This window comes from Pteropus alecto, unplaced genomic scaffold (assembly GCF_000325575.1).
Source record: "Pteropus alecto unplaced genomic scaffold, ASM32557v1 scaffold11, whole genome shotgun sequence".
NCBI lineage: Eukaryota > Metazoa > Chordata > Mammalia > Chiroptera > Pteropodidae > Pteropus > Pteropus alecto.
Window position 1 is genome coordinate 9,358,883 of NW_006431956.1, and position 21,897 is coordinate 9,380,779.

The 21,897-nt window shown below is 34.6% G+C and overlaps 1 protein-coding gene across 1 annotated transcript in view; it reads left to right on the top strand.

Annotated features, from left to right (window-relative positions):
• Window positions 1–21,586, top strand: part of MRC1 (mannose receptor C-type 1) — a 78,159-nt gene extending 56,573 nt beyond the window's left edge. The window contains exons 22-30 of the mRNA XM_006906991.3: window positions 2,251–2,417; window positions 4,528–4,630; window positions 7,551–7,783; window positions 10,522–10,687; window positions 11,541–11,690; window positions 17,772–17,885; window positions 18,412–18,576; window positions 19,797–19,838; window positions 20,702–21,586. Coding sequence (XP_006907053.1) covers window positions 2,251–2,417; window positions 4,528–4,630; window positions 7,551–7,783; window positions 10,522–10,687; window positions 11,541–11,690; window positions 17,772–17,885; window positions 18,412–18,576; window positions 19,797–19,838; window positions 20,702–20,952 — 1,391 coding nt within the window. The 3' untranslated portion in view covers window positions 20,953–21,586. The remainder of the gene's footprint in view (window positions 1–2,250; window positions 2,418–4,527; window positions 4,631–7,550; window positions 7,784–10,521; window positions 10,688–11,540; window positions 11,691–17,771; window positions 17,886–18,411; window positions 18,577–19,796; window positions 19,839–20,701) is intronic.
• The last annotated feature ends 311 nt before the right edge of the window (window positions 21,587–21,897 follow it).

Consider the following 21,897-nt stretch of genomic DNA (forward strand, 5'->3'; position numbering starts at 1 on the left):
GAACCTAAAGTCGAGGAGCTTGCTGGGCGAATGGTGAGGGATCAAGCTGCGTCTCCCAGTCTACATCTGTTTCCACCAAACCATGTCCTCCCCAAAGAGACAAACAGATAGAGCAGTTCTAGCAATTAAAAAAAAAAAATGCCTATTTCCCATTTACTGCTCTTCTAGTCATGCGACCACGTAGCCTAAAATGCAATGAAACTGATTTTTAAATATTAACTTTGACCAAATTGAAAAAAAAAATTTTGATAAAATATAAGGATACACCAGAGCTTTGAGGAAGAGCTCCGAAGGGGAAAACTCACCGTATCCATTTAGCAGACTGTAAAATTCATTATGTAGCTGTGAAAAGAAGGATGCTTGACCACTTTTGCATGTTTTTTGGGGGGCCACCTTCTTGGAAATAGATATTAGGTTAAATTTGTGACTTGTCGCTTTAAGGAGGATGTTGACCAGCTGTAGGTGATTCAGATGAAAGTGACCAAATTGATGAAGGGTTTGGAAAATGCAGCAAGTGGCAAGTGAGGAATGTTTGATAGGCCCTCAGGTTCTATAGCGTGGAAAAGAGAGAAAGTGGACGTGGAAAGATCGACCTGTATGGCTCCTGAAGAAAGACCTAGAATCAAGAAAGGCAAGTATAGGGAGATAGATTTAGGTTGACATTTAGGAGGTCACGCTAGCAATTAGAATTGATTGGCTGAGTCGCTTCGTGAGTCTTCTAAAGGGCTGTGAAAATGCTTAACCTAGAAGGTACTCAAATGGGTGCCATGGAGTCTTGTATATTGGCTAGTACATAGTATGGAAGATGCTCAATATTTGTTATATGTATGAATTGATGCAGATATTGTAGAGGAGAGATGTGGTCTGGATAATTTCTAAGTTCCTTTTTGGTTCCAAGATTCTTTGACATCATTTACAAGAAAAAAAAAATGGTATGCCTCAAAAAAATATATGAAAAAAGAAAGACGCTAGAACCATGTATGGCGCTCTCCCAATCGTTTATTTTACTCCGTCAATGCTGCTATGTGCTCTCCTGGAACACAATGTATAATCAATCAACCAAGCTTTCACTGAGAACCATCAGCAAGTTCAGCAACTTGCCAAGACACTGAAAGAAGAGGGTCAAACCGTAGCATACAAGAAATAAAAATTAAGAATATAATATTCACATTTCTCTAACTAGCCTGCCCCATTTTAGGCTTAGCTACCCAGCGGCGAAACACAATAATTGAGTTCCTCTCTTAACCACAAAGTGCTGATTCCTGGCATAACACAATTAGAACCTGGGTAATAGAGACGTGCAGAAGGAAACAATTTCACATAGAATAACATTATTCCTGGCAAAATAGGCACACGTTGTTGAATTCTTATTGTGGTTGTTGGCAGAAATAAAAGTCAGTGCTGAAATATTGGCAGGTAGAGCCTTTCCACATTTAATTTCGAGTTGGGGATAGGGTAGAAGTTATGATCGTCTTTAGGAAATAAAATAAGACCAAAATAAGTATCTGCCCATGTTCTTCTCACTCTCTGAAAAATTTTAGACTTTTTTTTTTTTTTTTTTTTTACTTTTAGTTAATTGAGAAATAAGTAAATCTCTGTGACATCTGCTACTCTGCAAAAGAGTAAGCACAGGGCTGTGGCCCTTCCATGAAATTGTTTGCTCAGGAATAAACAGATAACTGTGATCATGATCATTTGACAGCCTAATGCTTCTTGTTTTGACAAGTAGTATTCATCTTCAGAACTTTTCTAGATGAAGAGCCGTATCTGCCCCGCTAGTTGTTCTAATCAGATTATCCTACCTATAACATCAGAACCCCTGCTAACTCATAGGATGACTGTGTGTGAATTAGAACAATGTGCCTCTCACTGCAGGATGGTTGGCAGCCCTGACCCAGACTGGGGTGTATGACATGGAGAGTGGGGGGCACAGATGGGCTTCAGCCTTACTTGTCCCAGTGCCCTAGTGTCCTTGGGCAGGGCACAACCTGTACAACTTTCTGCAGCTGCCCAGACAAAACCTAGATTTTTACTGTGTGAAACTTTACAAAGTCTAAAGCTGAAGCAGTGATTCAATGCTAAGGTTAGCATGTGCCTGTTTTCCTGGTAAGTAAGTGCTTTTAAATAATAATAAAGACATTAATCACATGCTTGGTGTTTTGAAATGAACATATTTTGAATATTTTTTTTTGGTATTTTCAGTATTACCCCCCCCAAATTTAAAAATTACCTTGTGACACTTTCTTTCAGCATTTCTTACCTACCATATGAAGGACTCCACTTTTAATGCCTGGATTGGGCTGAACGATGTCAACTCAGAGCACACGTTCCTTTGGACGGATGGGCGAGGAGTTCATTTTACCAACTGGGGGAAAGGGTACCCTGGTGGGAGAAGGAGCAGCCTTTCCTACGAAGATGTAAGGGTCACCTCCAGGTCACCGCTCTAGACACTATCAGTTTGCTTCAAGTCATCATGTTAGCGATTAGTCTTCTGTGAAAAATCCACCAGGGGACTCCTCGATCTGATTCATTCTCGCAGATTTCAGCTGTTTCAGACTGAGCCAGCCTTGAAGGAAGGGGTACAAATTCAGCTAAGAGTTCTTCAGCTTGCGGGCAGGCGGTGGTGGCAGTGAGGGACAGGGAAAGCCAGCCCCGATGTGCACCTGCGTGGTAGTCAAGAGGTACACTGCCACCCAGAGTCATCAACTTTCTCTGCATCGGCACCCCCCCCTCAACTTTTGAAGCTGTGTAGTTTGGGGGGTATAGGTCTACTACTACTTCTAAATATATCATCATCCTCCTCATCATTATTATTACTGAGCTAACATTTGTGGAATGCTTACTATGTGCCAAGCACTGTGTTCAATGCTTTAGTACATTGACCTAAGAGACAAATGATTGCTTTATTATTTTCATTATTTCATTACTTTTAATCTTCTATCATTAAATAGTCAACTAATCAAGGTTAAGCACAATACTAATCCTTATGAAAAACATGAAGAAACGTAAGATTTTGTTCTTAAAGAAGCTCACACTTAAGCTAGACCACAAGTCTTACATAAAAAAGAAGACAGTAAAGAAATGAAAGTACATAATTTGCATCAGCTATAAAGCATTATAGTAGTTAAGAGGAAAGATACTTATTATGGAATGGAGCGATCTAATCAGTCCCCACATATCTGTGAAGCCCTTCACCGGGTGGAGGGAAGGAATATGGAAAAGAATCAGTTAAGAGTCTTTTTTCTCAAGAAGTTCAAAGCATAATGATCAGGGAAACTTGGCAAGAGGATGGGGAAGGACCTGTTGGGTGAAGTGAATAAAATCTTCAAGAAAAAGGCACATGGTAGGTTTGGGCAGGAATAAAAAGCTTTGGATGTAGAAGGGGTTTTATGCAGAAAAGAGGTAGGAGGAAGCTTTGAAAGGTGGAAAACAGAATGTAGAGAAATTTAGATGTCCTTTGAAAAGAATTTGGACTTTGTTGGAGATGTAATGAAAAAAGGTTTGAGCAGGAAAATGATCTGATTAAAATGAATCTTTCTGAGAATTAATTTGGTAGATGTGTGTAGAGTGGACATTTTGGTGATGGGTAAGTGATTTTGTGAAGAAATTATTTAAATCCTCACTACATCAATAAGGGCTGAAAACTTACAGAAGAAGTTAAAGTAGAATGGAGTGAGAGTTTGCTTAAAAAGATTTCAGGGACGAGAGGTGAATTTTATGTAAAGCAAAAAAAAAAATTATTATTGCACAAGTGTTTTTTTAGAACATAAAGAAAAGCAGAAACAACGGAAACAAAAATCTGTAATCTCAGCTTTCAAGAAAAAAACACATTTTTTTTTTTTGGTTGATGTTAGTCCTAGACTCCTTTTTAGTGCATGTCAAAATATAAAGTTTATATTTCACAAAAATGAAATCTAAACACATATACTGTGTTGTTACAATTTCGGGACTTGAAAAATGGAAAGACTAAATGCAGTTTGATAAAGAGAGTGGGAGAGACCTTCTCATATGCTTTTTGTGGTAAAAACATGCTTGTTGCGTACAGGTCTTTGGAACTAGAGCAGAGACTCTGAGCCAGGACAGTGGAAGATGAAAGTAGGGAGGAAGGGAGATGGGGATGAGTAGAGAGTCTTTGAAATGTAGGGCTAGGGGTTCCTATTGGCTGAGGCTCATGGGATAATGTGGCTGGAGGCAGGGGGTATTGAGAAGACAACTGTAGCTTAGTGCAAACTGTATTAGCTGTGGGTCAAGGAATTCATGAAATTTCTGATAGCAAAGTTTCTCTGACCTGTCTTCAAAATTTATCCAACTCTATTTGGTTTTCTATTAAATAGCAGGAGTTCAATGTGAGGGGCCCACCTGGGAAGTCAGTGCAGTACTTGGAAAGTAGGGATGAATTGGACATAATGTAAATGAAAACAATCTTAAAAGATGAAGGTTAGGGATGAGGAATGCTCTTGGCTTATTAACGAATTGATTTGATTAATTGTTGACCCACACTTTCCCCCCCTCTCCCTCAATACACAGGCTGACTGTGTTGTTATTATTGGAGGGACATCAAAAGAGGCAGGAAAATGGATGGATGACACCTGTAACAGTAAGCGGGGCTATGTATGCCAGACACGTCCTGGTAAGTCCTACCTCACCCACCTGTGAGGGCTGGAGTTTTACATTTTTTTTAACGCCCTCCTCAATTTTGCTGTGAACTTTAAACTGCTCTAAAAAAAAATAAAGCCTTATTTAAAAAATGACCATTCCCTTGCACGTCAGCAGGTTTGAATCTCACTTTAATCCGTGTATGCCTGTGACAAACAAAACAAGTGATATTTTCTCTAATTTATTCATGAATGTGCCCTTTCATCCATTACTGGAAAGAGTTGTGCAGATTAAACTTGAAGTTGAAACTTTCTAATTTTGTTAGAAGTTTGGGACGTTTGCCTACCTGTTCCTTTTTTAAAAAGTGTCAGAGCAGAATGCCTCAGTTCATCTTGGCACAGAACATCATGTATGCCTCATTAGTTGTTCTGTATTCTACGTCTTAAAAAATGTAGATATCTTATTTGAGTTCCTTGTTTCGTCTTAGGAAGCCTGACTATAGTTAAATAAAAATAATACAGAGTGTGTGAATATTTACTGAGAGCCAAGATTATGGTTTCTAGTGAAACTGGAATAAAAATGTCCAGCTACACAAGAAGGTCAGAAATTAAGGAAACAGATTAGAAATGAGGGTTGAGGGAGAAAGGTGGCTGTCATCCTGACTACAGCTCTTCGAGGATGAGTTTGAGTTAGAAAGTACTTGTTCTCCCAGATCTAACAAATTTTTCTGTACTTTCTGGGACATCAGGGAACTAATACCAACGATGATTGAAAAATCACTTAAGATATTTGCAGATGACTCAAAACGACTGCAGGCATTCTAATCGTTTATTAATCCGAGAGCCAGTGCAGACCACGCCACTTTGCTCTCTATACAATGCCCACAGCACCAGAATCTTAGGCCCAGTAATGCCGTCTGCACCTCTGTTTTCTGGAAGAAATGGGGAGGCTCCTTCTGGGAGTGAATGATGATGGACAAGCTTACTTAAAATCGTTTTCTTTTAATTATAAATATAAGTGATAGTATATTTGCCACCAATAAAAATATTGAAAATTTTAACGACTTTAGGCTCAATGGAAAGGCATCAAAATAGGAATAGGGGATATATTTGGATAGTGGGATTAAAGGTGATTTTTAGTTCATTTATTGTTTTTTCCTGCATTTTAAAAAATTTCTCCTTCTCTCTCTCTCTATCTATATATGTATAATATTAGTACAAATATATATGGATAAAAATACATATGAATAATGTGAATAAAAAGACTTTAAAAATATACATGTTCTTTGTTGAAATTTTAGATAATACAGAAAAACATAAAAAAAAATATTCCACATAATCTCACCACTTGAAAATAACCTCTCAATAGTTTTTCCTTATAATTTTTTCTATGAATGTTTTAATAAACAAGCAAATTGGACAGATGAGCTAAGATGCCTAGTTGTATATAATCTCACATGAAACCTTTTTTTTTAAGCTTTACCTCACTTGCCACTTTTGGTGGCCCCTAGATTTCCCAGTGATATTTGTTAAGACAAACCCAGATTTCCCCATGCTGGGAAATGATAAGACAGTTCATTTTCTAACGGGCTGTAACATTTCGAGGCTCCTGGCCTAGGGCTCTTGGTTCAAGGATATTCTACCAACACAAGGTGGCAGCAACAGGAGAAGAAAGGGAGGCCACCCTCGCTGAACTTGAGTTGTTGCCTTAGCAGCATAATCAAAAGAAAGTTTGGCATTTGCGGAGTCACAGAACAAGGCGGATGGTGGATTGGGTTTGTATATAGTGGGATAGGACGAAAAGTGACCAAGACAAAAAATTGGTAGGCATTTAACCTTAGACCCAGGATTGGTAAGGTTTTTCTGTAAAGACACAGATTATAAATGTTTTAGGCTTTTCTGGACATATGATCTTCGCTTTGCTGTCAGATTACTTTACTTTGCTGTAATCATAGACAGTCATATAGTACATAAAAAAATGTGTGGCTGTGTTCCAATAAAACTTTATTTAGGAACACAAATTTGAATTTTATATGTTACATGTCATGAAATGTTATTCTTCTTTGATTTATTTTCTTCTGCTGTTTAAAAGGCAGTTTTTAGTTCATAGGCTGTGGTAACAGACCCCAGATTTCACCCTCTGGCTGGACTTTGCTGACCTCTGCCCTAGGTCATCAGCTAAGGCATGCTAAGCTCTGTTTTGGGGTCTTGACAGTAAGTGGCTCTGAGCATGGGTACACCTAAATCAGCGATTAGAAATCCATGCTAGGAAATTGAAGAGAGAAGATCAGAAAGCCAATATGACTGGCTTACAAGGGCTGAGTCATTTTTGATAAGATGTGGGTGGCCTGAATGAAGAGCATAGGAAACGGTGAATAAAAGTACAGCTAGATCTTGAGATCAAGGTTAAATGAACCAGGGACTAATGTATGGCTTCATTCCAGAACTTAAACCCACCTCTTGAAGGTGTGTTATGCACAAATAGAGTCAAATAGATACAAATAAGATGTAAATTAATGGACAGAGTGGAACGGATGGGGGGAGGGAGAGGAAAACTACTCTTGATCTTGAAGTTTGACCAAGAGGGAAAAATAAAGATTAGTAACGACAGGATGACAGATGTTCTTTAATTTATGAGATTAAACTTCTGTCATTTCTTTATCCAGATACTAGATCTCATTGAATTTGCAAGCATTTTTGTTTCTCTAGAAACTTGATCATATAATTACCTTAATATTCTAAATACAGTTTGGAAATTATATAATTCAATCAAGCATCCTGATTAAAAAATAAAGCTTTGTTTTCAGGCATGAAATGGCTCATGGACATATTTTTAACACCTGATGGTTTGGCTTCTTATTATTTTTATGATGTATAAAATAAAGTAATCATGTAATTATGGCACTCAAGTAATGTTTATGAATAATACTAATGAAAATAATCTTTTTATCCCAGACTCTTCCTTGCCTAATTCCCCAGCAACAATTCCAACAGATGGTTTTGTTCAATATGGTAAAAGTAGCTATTCGCTCATGAAACTGAAGTTACAATGGCCTGAAGCAGAGAATTATTGCAAGCTTCACTCGTCCCTCATTGCCAGCATTCTAGACCCCTATAGTAATGCATTTGCGTGGATGCAAATGCAAACATTTAATGAACCTGTGTGGATTGGCCTGAACAGTAATGCGGTAAGATGTAGAAATGTGCAACTTGACATGACTGATGCATTATGACTGAATATGAGTCTCTTTCTCTTTAATCTGTTGAACATTTGTTGTGTGTAAGAAACCATGCCAGGGTGTATGAACGATACTAACATAAACAAGACCCAATCTTTCAAGGATCCAGTGTCTACAAGGGTCTGCTAAGCTGGGGATACATATCAGAGATCAAACAAATATTTATCTAACTTATGTTAACTCTCAGATTGCTTTCTTCAAAATTTATTTTTACTTAGAATTGACACACAATATTATGTTAGTTTGAGGTGTGCAACATAGTGATTCAACATTTATACATACCTTGCAGAACTATCACCACCGTAAGCGTAGTAACCGTCTGTCACCGTACAAAAATATTATGGTATTGTGGACTTTATTCCCTGTCCTTACCTTACATCCCTGTGACTTATTTTATAACTGTAAGTTTATACTTCTTAACCCCCTTCACCTTTTCTACCCATCCCCCTACCCTCTCCCCTCTGGTAGCCATCAGTTTGTTCTCTGTATCTATAAGTTTGTTTCTGTTTTGTCTTGTTTATTTGTTTTGTTTGTTAGATTCCACATATAAATGAAATCATATGGTGTTTGTCTTTCTCTGTCTGACTTATTTTACTTAGTGTAATACTTTTTAAGTCCATCTATGTTGTTGTAAATGACAAGATTTCATTCTTTTTTTTATGGCTGAGTAATATTCTATTATATATATCTATATATCTATATATCTCTCTCTATATATATCTCACATCTTTTTTATCCATTCTTCTATTGATGGACAACTCTCATATTGCTTTTTAATTTTAAAATTAACTGCATCTAAACAGTTTTATTTATTAACTTTTTCTTTCTAGTGTCATGATTACAACTGAGCCATGGGAATTAAGAAAGCAGGTCAGGGATGTAATTCCTGGGTTATGAGGTTCTTTTTTCATTTTTTGTGGCAAGCCATTCTAGAGTCGTTTTCAGTCCTAAAGCTGTGGAGCTTCTATCTCCGTGGAAGAAGTGTCATCGCAGTTAATTCCCTGTATCCCATCACAGAGAAAGGAAGGCTGGCAGAAAACGAGGTGGGGTGAGAGATGAGTCACAGAACTAGGAGTGGTTCTAGAGCTGCCACACTGTTCCTAAAACGAGTCTCCTCTGATGCTCTGCGATCCATCTGTCTTCCACTCGTACACACGTCCATCTAGCTAGTCAACCAGGAAAACTTTGTAGTAGAAGAAACTGAGGTGTCAACACGTAATTAAGAGACGATACAAGAAGTGTCAAAGAGAATACGTACAAAGTGCTACGAGATGAGAGAAAAGGGATCAGCTGTAGAAAGGGAGGGGACCAAGGGGGTTCCTCAGAGAAAGTCAGATTTTACTGATGTTAGTTAGGGAGTGCAAAGCAGAGAAAAGGATAGAGGGGGATACAACTGGATAGTAGGTTAGCGTCAGATTTTATAGAGCTTCTAATGTCATGAGCCAGAGATCGAAATTGACGCCTCAAGCAATGAGCACTTCCTACGTGAGGAACTGAACATCTGAAAATAAGTAGTTCCACAATGATTTCTGTGACTAAACTTGGACAAGACATTTTTATGTCTGTGTTGACTCTATTTTCAGTAATTAATTCTCTTGATAATTCACTCATTTCCTTCTCAGAGACATGGTTACAATTCTCTTGTGAGTTGAAAATAGGCTTTTCTTTATTTTTAGAAAGATTAAATGGCTTTCCACAATACCGACACTTATAACTGAAACAGTACTATTATCTTCCTTATGTCCATAGAGTTAATGATTATGTAAGCATTGTTTGATTAACCATGGTAGAATACTACAAAATTCTAACTTGAGATAGCACATGCTTTTGATTTTGTCATTAAAACTATGGTAATTGGCTTGGTAAATTAAATAATGCAGTTATTTAATTTACTTCTTTGAATTGTTTAAAAATTCAGTTTTCTCTGATTAATGTTATATAACATGTTCTTGGGCATTATTAATAAAATTTCTTTTAGACTGTTAAAAGGGTATTATTGATAAATAATGTTTTTGATGTTAACAAGTTAATGTGTATATGACCATACATTTGTTTGACTAAATTTAATAAGAAACTACATGTGCAAATTGAATAAAACAATCAGCTTTAAAAAAAATGCCATCATGATTAGTTATAGTTGAAAGAACCACCTAAGGCAAGAGACCTATGCTTCTCTATTTTTTACCCATGAGACCTTACCTAAGTCATTTGTTACTGGCCCGTTTCAACAGCTGAACAATAAGATTAGCTGAGATGTGTTTCTCTCTAGGGTCCAGAAAATTAATGAAAATTACTTAATTTTTATTATTTCAATGGTGATATAATAAATATTTTATTTGTTTAGAAGATAAAATTTCCATTTTGCACTGAAAGCTTATAAATGGGAGTTTCACAGAATATGACATAGGTTTTTAAGTCAGTTTTTCAGATTATCTTCCAAGAATGTATTTACAGAGATATCCAAAAAGTATTTATTTGTTTGTTTTTTCTTGTTTTTAAGGAAAATCTGCATTTACTGAATTTGAGTTGGTAGAAATGATTTATGATGTTTTTTTTAAAATGCTTTATTGTTGTAGATTCTTTGTCAAATCATGGTCTTAAATATATTTTCAACTCCTCATTTAATTCTTCTGGTATTTTCTAAATGAAGCAAGGCTCCATGTTAATGGTTATTTTTGTTCTTGCAGACCAATAGTGATTATGTTTGGACTGATAAATGGAGGGTGAGATACACTAATTGGGCTGCAAATGAGCCCAAACTGAAATCGGCATGTGTTTATCTGGATATTGATGGCTACTGGAAGACAGCATATTGTAATGATAGTTTTCACGTTCTCTGCAAAAGATCAGATGGTAATGGAATATACAAAGATAATCGAAGGATTTGAAATTTTTTCAATAAGCGAATACATACCACTGTTGATATTATTAAACAGTAACATGTCCTGGGGAGCTCAAGAATAAAATAAAATGTATTCTTTTACCTAATAAAAGGCTGACTTGGTAATAAACAGATATACATAGATCAAAATAATGGATATAAGAGATTTTCTTCATTGCTGGAGTTTATTGGCTCTTTATAATTTCTGAATTTTTAGTATTGAGATTATCCTTTGAATCTATGTCAGATTTTTCTGGGAAATTATGATTAGTTTTGATATCGACAGCACAGCTATATCGAAATGATTTTATTGCAATGCATGTACATTCATCAGAGTCAATGATATTATAGGGATTTGGTTCTAGAAAGCAGTCCTAGAATTGGCAGCGGTAAAGTCCTACCATTCTAACCGTAGCAGTTAGTTTCATCCCAGATGTCAGTCATAGCTAAGGAGGCTTTGTAGAGATTAGGATCCCCAAAAAGAAAAAGAGCATCTTGATGGGGGACTCTTGGCAAATTATTTTTAGGTGACTTTTTTTTTTTAAACTTAACATCTTTGTAGGTATCTATAGGTCTACATTCTTAACTATGAGTGTGATTGAGTGCCACTATACTATAGTACATTATATTGAAATATATTTTAAATGAAAAATGATAAAACCCAATAATAAAAATGGCCGATCCAGGTGATTACCATTAGAACTTTTAAAAAATAATGATAGGTGATGAAATTTTCCATAGCTGCTAATACCTTATTCTATGTACATTCTGTATATGACAGAAGTGTCAGGTTTCACTTTATTTTAAATGTCTTTTTATTAACAGAAATCCCTGCCACTGAACCTCCACAACTGCCTGGCAGATGCCCGGAGACAGACCACACAGCGTGGATTCCTTTCCATGGTCACTGCTACTATGTTGAGTCTTCATATACAAGGAACTGGGGCCAAGCAGCTCTGGAATGTCTTCGAATGGGTAAGTGCCATGTTTACTGTAGGAAAATCCCCCAAAGATCAATTCTGGATGACCACGATTCTAATAACCCTGTACGTTAAAACAAAAGGAACAGAAAGATACCTATTTATTTTTCTTAATAATTTGTATTGTAACATAATGGTCAACATTATCCACCCTACATGTAATTTCTAACATGGTAGCCTCAAAATCCTAAAGAATTTCGGTAGAAAATGATCATTTGCTGAACAAATATTTCTTACTTTCGGCCCTAATATTCTAAACTGTTAGGGTTCTCATTCTCAGTTATTCAGAGTATTGTGTTCACTTCTTATCACAGATAAGCTCAGGTTTCACAAGTGCCAGGAACCATTTTTCTTTATTAGTAATAAAAAAGCATTTATATCCGATTATCTCATTTGTGAAGAAGAAGAAAAGAAAACTCAAATAGACATGATATGGAGACATGATTTTCCCCCTGAAATAAAAATGTCAAATAAAGTTAATTTTTCAGGGTACATTTAAAAATTTGCCAAATTAAATCTCATCGAATATTTTACTGATTTTTTATTTTTTACTAAATTTTAATTATGCCCTAAATTAGGGTTCTTTATGCGATAGTGGTGTGCAAGAGCTGTATCTCCATTTCCTTCAGGTGCAAAACCTTGAGTTTTGACTTCTTCTTTTTATGTTTATTTTTTCAGCTTTATTGAAGTAAAATTGACAAAATTATAATACATTTAAAATGTATAGCATGATGATTTGTTATATGCATGAACTGTGAGAAGATTCCCCCCATCAAGTTAATTAACACATCCATCACCACACACATTTACCTTTTTTTCTTTTTTGGTGAGAACACTGAAGTTCTACTCTCTCAGAAAATCTCAATTATACAACATAGTGTTATCAACTATAGTCAACATATTGTACATTAGGTCCTCAGACCTTATTCACCTTGTAACTAAAATTTGTGCCCCTTTACTAGCCTCTCCCAATTTCCCCCACACTCCAGTCACAGGCAAATACCATTCTACTTTCTATTTCTGTGAATTTGAATATCTTTTTGATTCCAAATATCAGTGATACCATGCGGTATTTGTGTATCTCTGTTTGACTTATTTCACTTAGCATAATGCCTTTCAGGTTAATCATTGTTGTTGCAAATGGCAGGTTTCCCTCTGTTTAAAGGCTAAGTAATATTTCATTTTGTGTGTGTGTGTGTCCTCCACTGATTGTTCAGTACCATGTTTAATTTCTATACATTGTTTTCTTCTTGTAATTGATTTCATACCATTATGCTCAGAAAACATGCTTGATATGATCTCAATCTTAAATTTATCGAGACTTGTTTTGTGGCCTAACATATTATCTATCTTGGAGGCTGTTCCATGTGAGAATAATGTGTATTTGTCAGTTGTTGTATAGAATGTTTGGTATATATCTGTTAGGTCCATTTGGTCTAATGTGTATTTTAAGTCCATTGTTTCCTTATTGATTTTCTGTCTAAATGACCTACCCATTGTTGAAAGTGGTGTATGAAGTCTTCTACTATTATTGTATTGATGTCTCTTTATCCCTTCATATCTGTTAATATTTGCTTTACATATTATGGTGCTCTGATGTTGGGTAAATATATATTTACAATTGTTATATACTTTGATAAATTGACTCCTTTATCATTATATAATGACCTTCTTTGTCTCTAATTATAGTTTTTGGTAAAATCTATTTTGTCCGATATGAGAATCAAAACCCTGTTCTCTTTTGTTTTCTGTTTGCATAGAATAATTTTTTGCCATCCCTTCACTTTAAGTCTATGGGTATCCATAAAACTGAAATGAGTCTCTTGTAGACAGCATATAGTTAGATCTTGTTTCTTTGTAGTGATATGCTTAGTCTATGTCTTTTGATTGGAGAATTTAGTCCATTTTCATTTACAGCACTCATCGATACTATGGACTTATCATTGTCATTTTGTGAATTGTTTTCTGAATGTTTTGTAGTTCCTTTGTTCCTTTCTTCCTCCCTTATTCATTTCCTTTGCAATTTAATGATTTTTTGTAGTGATATGCTTAGATTCCTTCCTGTTTATCTTTTGTGTATTTACTCTAGGTTTTTGCTTTGTGGTTACCATAAGGCTTATATGAAATATCTTGTAGGTATAACAGTCTATTTAAAGCTGATAATAACTTAACTTTGAATACATACAAAAGCTTTACATTTTTACACTCCCCCCTACATTTTATGTTTTCGATTTTATAATTTACATATTTTATATTGTGTATTCATTAAAAAATTATTGTATTTATAGTTATTTATAGTTACTTTTGTCTTTTAACCTTTATACTAGAGTTATAAGTGATTTACCGACTAACATTTACCCACTACAATATCAAAGTATTCTGAATTTTATCATATATTTACCTTTACCAGTGAATTTTATACTTTCAAATATTTTCACATTTCTAATTAGTATCCTTTTGTTTTAGATTGATGAACTGCCTTTATCATTTCTTATAAGGCTAGTTTGTTGGTGATAAACTCTTTTAGCTTTTGTTTGGGAAATTATCTCTCATTTAATTTTGAGGGACAACTTTTCTAGGTAGAATATTTTTGGATGGCAGATTTTTCTTTAAGCATTTTGAATATAGCATCCCACTCCCTTCTAGCCTGCAAAGATTCTGCTAAAAAAAACTGTTTGCAGTCTTATAGGGATTTCCTTGCATGTAACAAGTAACTTTTCTCTTTCTGTTTTTGAAAATGTCTCTTTGTCTTTAACTTTTGACAATTTAATTATAATGATTCAACGTGGTCTCTTTAGATTCATTGTATTTGGTACTCTGTAGGGTTCCTGGATCTGGATATCTGTTTCTTTCTCCAGTTTAGAGAAGTTTTCAGCCATTATTAATTTGAATATGCTTTTTGCCCCATTCTCTTTCTCTTCTCCGTGGACATATATTGAATATCTTGATTGATATGTTGGTTCACTTGTTGTCTCACAAGTCCCTTAATCTAACTTCACTTTTTTTCAGTCTTTTTTTTTTTTTTTCTTTTTTCTTCCCTGGATGTATTTGACTGCCCTTTCTTTGAATTCACTCTTCTTTTCTTCCAATTGATCTAGTTAACTGTTGAACTCGTTCATTGAATTCTTTTTATTTTTATTTTTTGTATTTGTTGTATTCTTCAATTCTATGATTTTTATTTGGTATATTTTAATACCTCTTTGTTGAAATTCTTTGTTCCTGCATGATTTTCCTGACTAAAAACTGTTATTTTGAGCTCTTTATTGGAGAAATCACTTATCTCTGTTTTATTAACACCTGTTTGGAGATTATTTTGTTCTTTTGTTTGGAATATATTCTCATATTTTTTCATTTTCTTTGACTCTCTGCACTGGTTTCTGAACATTAGATAAAATAGACACCTCTCCTTTGATTGAAGTACTTAATCCATTTACATTTAATGTAACTACTGGTAAGGTAGGATTTATAGCTGCCATTTTGCCATTTGTTTTCTATACGTCTTACATCTTTTAGTTCCTCTATTATTCAATTTCTGGCTTCTTTTATGCTAAATGTATAATTTCTAGTGTATCATTTTAACATTCTTGCTCCTTTTTTTTTACTATGTATTATTTAGTTATTTTCCTAGTTGTTGCCTTGTGGATGAGTTAATATCTTATTATGCAATGGTCTAGTTCAGATTAATATCAACTTAATTTTAAGAGTATACAGAAATTTTCCTCTTACATAGCTCTATACCCTCTGCAATCCTTTGTGATATTGTCGTCATACAAATATATCTTTATATAGCGTATGTCCCTCAGCAAAGATTGTCTTTAGATTAGATAAGATTTTTAAAAATTACTAACAAAAAAAGATAGTTAAAAACTCTGCCTTAGCCTTTACTTCTTGCTTGTGCAGAGCCTCAAGGTCAGCCAGAAGTGAGGGCTTAAAACCTCAGATCTTTTATGGGAATGCACAGGGTCCTGGGCACGTGCACACCCCAGTGCATGTCTGTGCATGGCCTTCCAGATTCCCAGGAATAGATTAATGTTTTTGAAGCTCTCTACAGTCATCTCATTCCTCAGTTTTTCCTTTTAGGTTTCTTCTTTAGCTTGTTGTTTCCCTCCACTATTATCATTGCCACGGGCAGTCTTGATGTGACACAATTGCTGCTGATAGTTTTGACAAACTCTCCTAGGGAAAAGGCATTTACACTAGTCAAGCTGAGTGTCAGGTCAAATAAAGGCAAGTTTTGCAAGTGAGGTCTTCTAGGGAACTGTCAGGGAGATCAAACAATGGAAATTCTTTGGGAATGGGACTTTAGAAGAACTCCAACCTCATTTTGACTTTTCCACTGGCTTCTAAGCTCCTGGTTTTCACTATGATTTGGGGGCTGTTGGCTTTTAAGGCACCCATAGAGCTAGGATAAGGCAGTGGGATTAGGACAAGTTATAACACCATGAAGCTCACTGTTCTTACCAAGATTCAATCATTGTTTCTGAATAAATTCTTCTTTGTTGGTTATAGCCATCAGTTAATTTTCAGGGTTCTGAAAAAGTTGATTTGACATATTTGTCAGTGTTTTTATTGCTTTTGTAGAGGAGGATTTTCAGGGGTACTTACTCTGCCATTTCTTATGATGTTCCCTGAAGTCTGCTTTGGAATTTTTTAAATCAAAATATGTTTTTCCTTCCTGTTTCTAAGTATTTTTTTTTTTAAATTTTGCAATGAACATGTAGAAACTTTGTTTTAGGTTACTATATTTTCCTGTAAATAGTGCGAGTGATTCTCATTCATCAAAATATGCCAGGAATATTTTGAAGTGGTTATTGTCCATGAAATATATTGACTAATGGAATATGTAATTGTGCAATGAAAACAATACTTGAAGGGATAATCCAGGGATGAAGGCATACAGTTAAGGGTAGGCCCTCAAGATTCAGATTGCCTGGATTATGCCATGATTCTACCCTCTACTACCATTAAAATCTTGGCAAATTACTTACCTTTTATATAAAGACATATTTGATATTTCACTTAACTATAAAATGGGGTAACTTTAGTAACCAATGAATAATGTAGTTGTAAAATTTTAGTGAGATTATGCTTGTAAAGCCCAAAGTAAAATGTCTGACATGAGGTGCTTAAAATATACTAGTTGTTATTATTAAAAAGCTGTAGGTTTTTGCTATAAATATAATGCTGACATTGAACGAAACTTAATCTAATGTGGGTTATCAATGCCATAGTCTCTTTACTAGTCTTTCAAATTCTCTCTTTTTTTTACTTTGTACAGTCCTATACACTACAGCTTGATTTACACTCCTGCAGCCTGAAAAAACTAAGTATTTCTTATCACTACATTGCCCTAAATACCAGTCTCCTGCTATCTGCAATGAGTTCAAACTCAAGACTTTGTTTTTACCCATTGACCATGTTAGTCTGGCAAAACTGTATACTATCTCTTAACACTATTAATTCTTCCCAGTAGATCTATCATCTAGCTATCTATCATCTAGCTATCAATCATCTATCTATCATCTATCTATCAATCATCTACCATTTATCTGTATCGTATCACCATAAAGCAACATGGAGGATTCCATGTATCTGTGAGCCATCTCTGTTCCTGAAGAAGCTCTATGCTTCCCCCTCTCTTTCACTTTGTCTTTTCTCTTATTCTTCTTCTCCCTGGAATTATTTTCTATGCTTTCTACTTGAAATCCTATGCTTCTTAATATCTTAAATTCTGTTTCCTCCATGTTCCCTTTTAGTTGCTTTGCTTAAAAAAATTTCTCTGTTTGACATGTCAATAGCATATTGTACTCATTTTCTCTTCTAATACATTCCTTTATATTCTCAACACATTATTATCTGCATTATTATAAGTTTCTTAAGACATCCTATGCCCTTTTTATCTTTGCATATCCTGCAGCAACTGATTCAGCGCTTGAACACAAATGATGCTTAAAAAATCAGATTTTCAGAGTGGCAACTAAAATTCTAAAAAGACAAATGTCTGTAGTGTCTTTATAAAAATGTTTTCAGCTACTTAAATGTACTCCCATTATATTTGTTCTTTTACATTTTGCAGATTCCACTTTGGTTTCCATCGAAAGTGCTGCAGAATCGAGTTTTCTGTCATATCGAGTTGAGCCACTTCAAGGCAAAACTAATTTTTGGATAGGATTGTACAGAAATGTTGAAGGTGATTTTTGCAAGATGATTATTTCCTCACAGATATTTCAAAATGTTTTATTTAGAACAAAGTTCACGTTTCAAAAAGTCTTGCCTTAAATAATGGTAACTTTGTAAATTTGTGAAAAGTCAAACTTACATTTTCATTTGAGGTAAGAACTGAAATTTTAAATGACCCCACATACCATACTATCCTGGAAGTTGCTAATTAAAAGAATATCTTCTGTAGCTAAGTTAGTTTAAGAAGCTTTAAAAAATGTTTTCTATCTTTTTCCAGAAAAAAATAATTAGAAAAGGATAAGTATACATATTTGTCTTAATTAGGAATGAGTTTTCAACTAAAGCTATATAAGAAACACATTCTTCTCAGTTTCCTTCCTTGCAACAATTAGTCATTATAATCTTGCCTATTAAAAGTCTTATTATAAATTATTGATTGTAGTATAAAATAATATGCTTAGAAGTGAATAAGTTGAACTTATTTTAAGATGGGTTATTTTTAACTTCTATTTTTACTGACTTTATTTATTAATCAGGAAAGTGGCTGTGGATAAACAACAATCCAATCTCCTTTGTCAACTGGAACACAGGAGACCCCTCTGGTGAACGAAATGATTGTGTAACTTTGATTGCATCTTCTGGATTTTGGAGTAATATTCACTGTTCTTCCTACAAAGGCTATATTTGTAAAAGATCAAAAAGTAAGTAAGAATTTGTCCTATGGTATATATGCTCACAGGCCACAATTGCTTTCAAATATTAAGATGTCAGGTATGGGATTATAATGTGATAACAGGTTCCTTGCAAACTACTCCTGCACAAGTGAGCAGTTCAGTCTGCCATGGTGATTAATTGCTGTCTGCAGCTCTGAGTGAGCACGATACAGTCTCTGTCTGCTTAAATGACATAATGGTTTTGACTTACCAATCCATTTATAATGGGATATCTGCGCATATGGATTTACAAAGTTACAAGCAGTTTGGAGAGCCCGCCTACGAAGCCTTATGGCATAAGAGGAAAAGGGATAAAGCAGTCACCTGACCAAATCAGAAGGTGTCAGTGTTCCAGAGAGGAACCAGAATTAATTGAGGAATGAATTACATGAGACCAATGAAGTCTTCTTCTGAGACTGAGTGGCAGACTATGGAAGGATAGGGAGAATTAATAGTGTTATATGCCCATGATGTGATATTGTCTGGACTTAAATATTTTTATGTCATTCCACTTTACATAATCTCCTTCTCAATAGATAAAAATTATTCATTAAATAATACATCTAGATAAATGAATTAGATAAATTAACACTCTATCCCTAGTAGAATTTATTATTTTAGAATCGCATAGTTCTTCAGTCTTTTAAAACTCTGTTATAATATATCACACCCTTTGGTGCAATGTTGGGATCCTATTTCGCTTTTCGTTCAAATGCCTTGTAATATCTTAGGCTTCAATGGACCAGTTTCAAAACTGCTAGCCTAGAATTCATTATTTATGAGTAAATTGGGTAGATTTTAAGGGTGGGTATCAGTGGCCCAAATGCAAATAGGAAGGCTGTATTTTCAGATCTTCAAATATATTCAAACTCACCATACAGCTGCAGGATGCTGGAATAGAATAGAATAGAATAGAATAGAATAGAATAGAATAGAATAGAATAGAATAGAATAGAATAGAATAGAATACAATACAATACAATACAATACAATACAATACAATACAATACAATACAATACAATACAATACAATACAATGATAGGTTTGTATATCTGTATATCAGATTTATCTATCATCTATCATCTCTATATATCATATCACTATAATTTAAACATGGAGGATTCGATGTATCTGTGAACCAAATAACACTATGGATATGAAATTATTATAGGTTTTTACAAGTATTTAATTAATTTTTATTTTACAGTTGTTGATGCTGAACCTACTCATACAGTAATGACAACAAAAGGTAAGACCATTATGAAATTTCAAGTTCCATATTAGTAATGCATCAGCATAGTTTGTTTTAAAAATCATAATGATCCCTTCCTACATCCCCTGAACTCCTGGTAGAATTGCTTGAGCTCCACTAGCCTTTGTCATTATGCCATCAGCCTCCCTTGAATGATGCTCTAGAAAAGCCGGCTTGGAGCCAGGTTGGTGTTTTTACCATCGATTTTTTTGAAGACATCAATTGCTCTGTTCCAGAGAGTTGCCTTATGAGAACCCACGGAAGAATTTTCCCTGAGGAATCCCCGTGGTATTTTTCTTTTCTTAAGTAATATTTCTAATTTTAATTTTATACATAACTTGAATTAGGTAGCTGATCCTGTTTCGCTCATTTGTTTGGCTGCTATAAGAACTCGAAGTGAGATTTATGGTTTGCCTGCAACCCCCTATTAATCTCATGGGTGCTATTTGTTTGCTAATTACACTCATGAGCCGAAATTTCCATTACTTTTATTTTTTTTCCCGAATTTTTTTTCACTTGCTTTTTATTATCATCATCACATTATTACTATTCTATTTATCTTCCTATAATGTGTTGGTTAGCAGCCTTATATTATTTTGAAACAGGTATAAATATTATAAAACACTGATTAACTAACTCCATGCTATATAGATAAATGAAATGTTCTTGCAGCTGAATAATAATCTTAACATCTAAAATAATCCTCTATCCTATTTTCATGTCTTGCATTTCTCTTTGACAAATGCCACTGGAAGGAATTTACATTTTAGTTTTTCGAAAAAGAAAGTTATAATGTTCTCCATAGCATTTTACCCTCTGCCTCCCTCTACCTTTTTGCTAATGATTTTATTTATTTATAGCTGACTCAAGGAAGATGGAACCTACTAAACAGTCTTCCAGTGTGGCAGGTGTAGTAATCATTGTGATTCTCCTGATTGTAATGGGTGCTGGCCTCGCCGCGTATTTGTTTTATAAGAAGAGACGTGGGCACGTACCTCAAGAGAACGCTTTTGAAAATACCCTCTATTTCAACAGTAGAGCAAGTCCGGGAACTGGCGATACAAAAGATCTCATGGGCAACATTGAACAGAATGAACACGCAGTCATTTAGTATCATAATGTGATTTAGGTATATTGACATTTCATAAGATTATAACTAAAATGTTAAGGTTTTTATTTCAATCTGATTATTTCCTTTAAGGTTAGTACTGTGTTGCACTGGTCTGTCCTTTTTCTTTGCCTAATTGAAAAAAAAAATAATTGCTCATTTTCTAGTCTGGCAAGATATTTTCACAAAAGAGAGAGAACAATATTGGCTACCATGTTAAAAACATATCTTAGGTGAATACACAGCACAATATTAGCATCATTGGTGTGTAGCTATTGTCGACTGCATGAAGATTATAAGAACCCCAGAAACAACCAACTAAGCTTTCTGAAATAGTTTAAGGAGCTACCCCCTGCCCAATTTTAACTATTGAATTGTAATTCAGTAATTAAAGGACCATTTTAAAACTCAAGTACAAATAACTTCAGGTGGCATAAAAATTTAGTAACTTTTTTTCACAAACCTTGATATTCACTCCAATTATTTACAACTGTATTTGTACATGTGCAGAAAGAATAAGGCAGCTGAGAATCTTCTTTTCCCCAAGCAGGGTTTTTGAGGCTGAATATTGCAAACAAGTTCTGTGTCCTGTTATATGTATATCAGGAATGCAAAGATGTGAAATAAAAAATGTAAATTTGCGTAACTGGATGTACTTAGATAATGTGAAATAATCATCAAAGGCAAGGTCTATTTTTAATAGATTTGTATTTTGGTGATTTTGATAAGTGTAAATTTTATTTTAAATGAGATTTATTTATCCATTTACTTTACATTTAGCTTTACTCTCAAAATAAACAATTTTATTAGTAGAGGAATTCTTAAACTCTTCATCTCTTTGGAACAGATAGGTTGCTAAAAAGTATGCATAAAATGAATTTTGTTGTAATGGCTTGCACTCTTCTCCCAGATCTTCTATTGTAACACTGACGCAGCTCAGAATTCAAC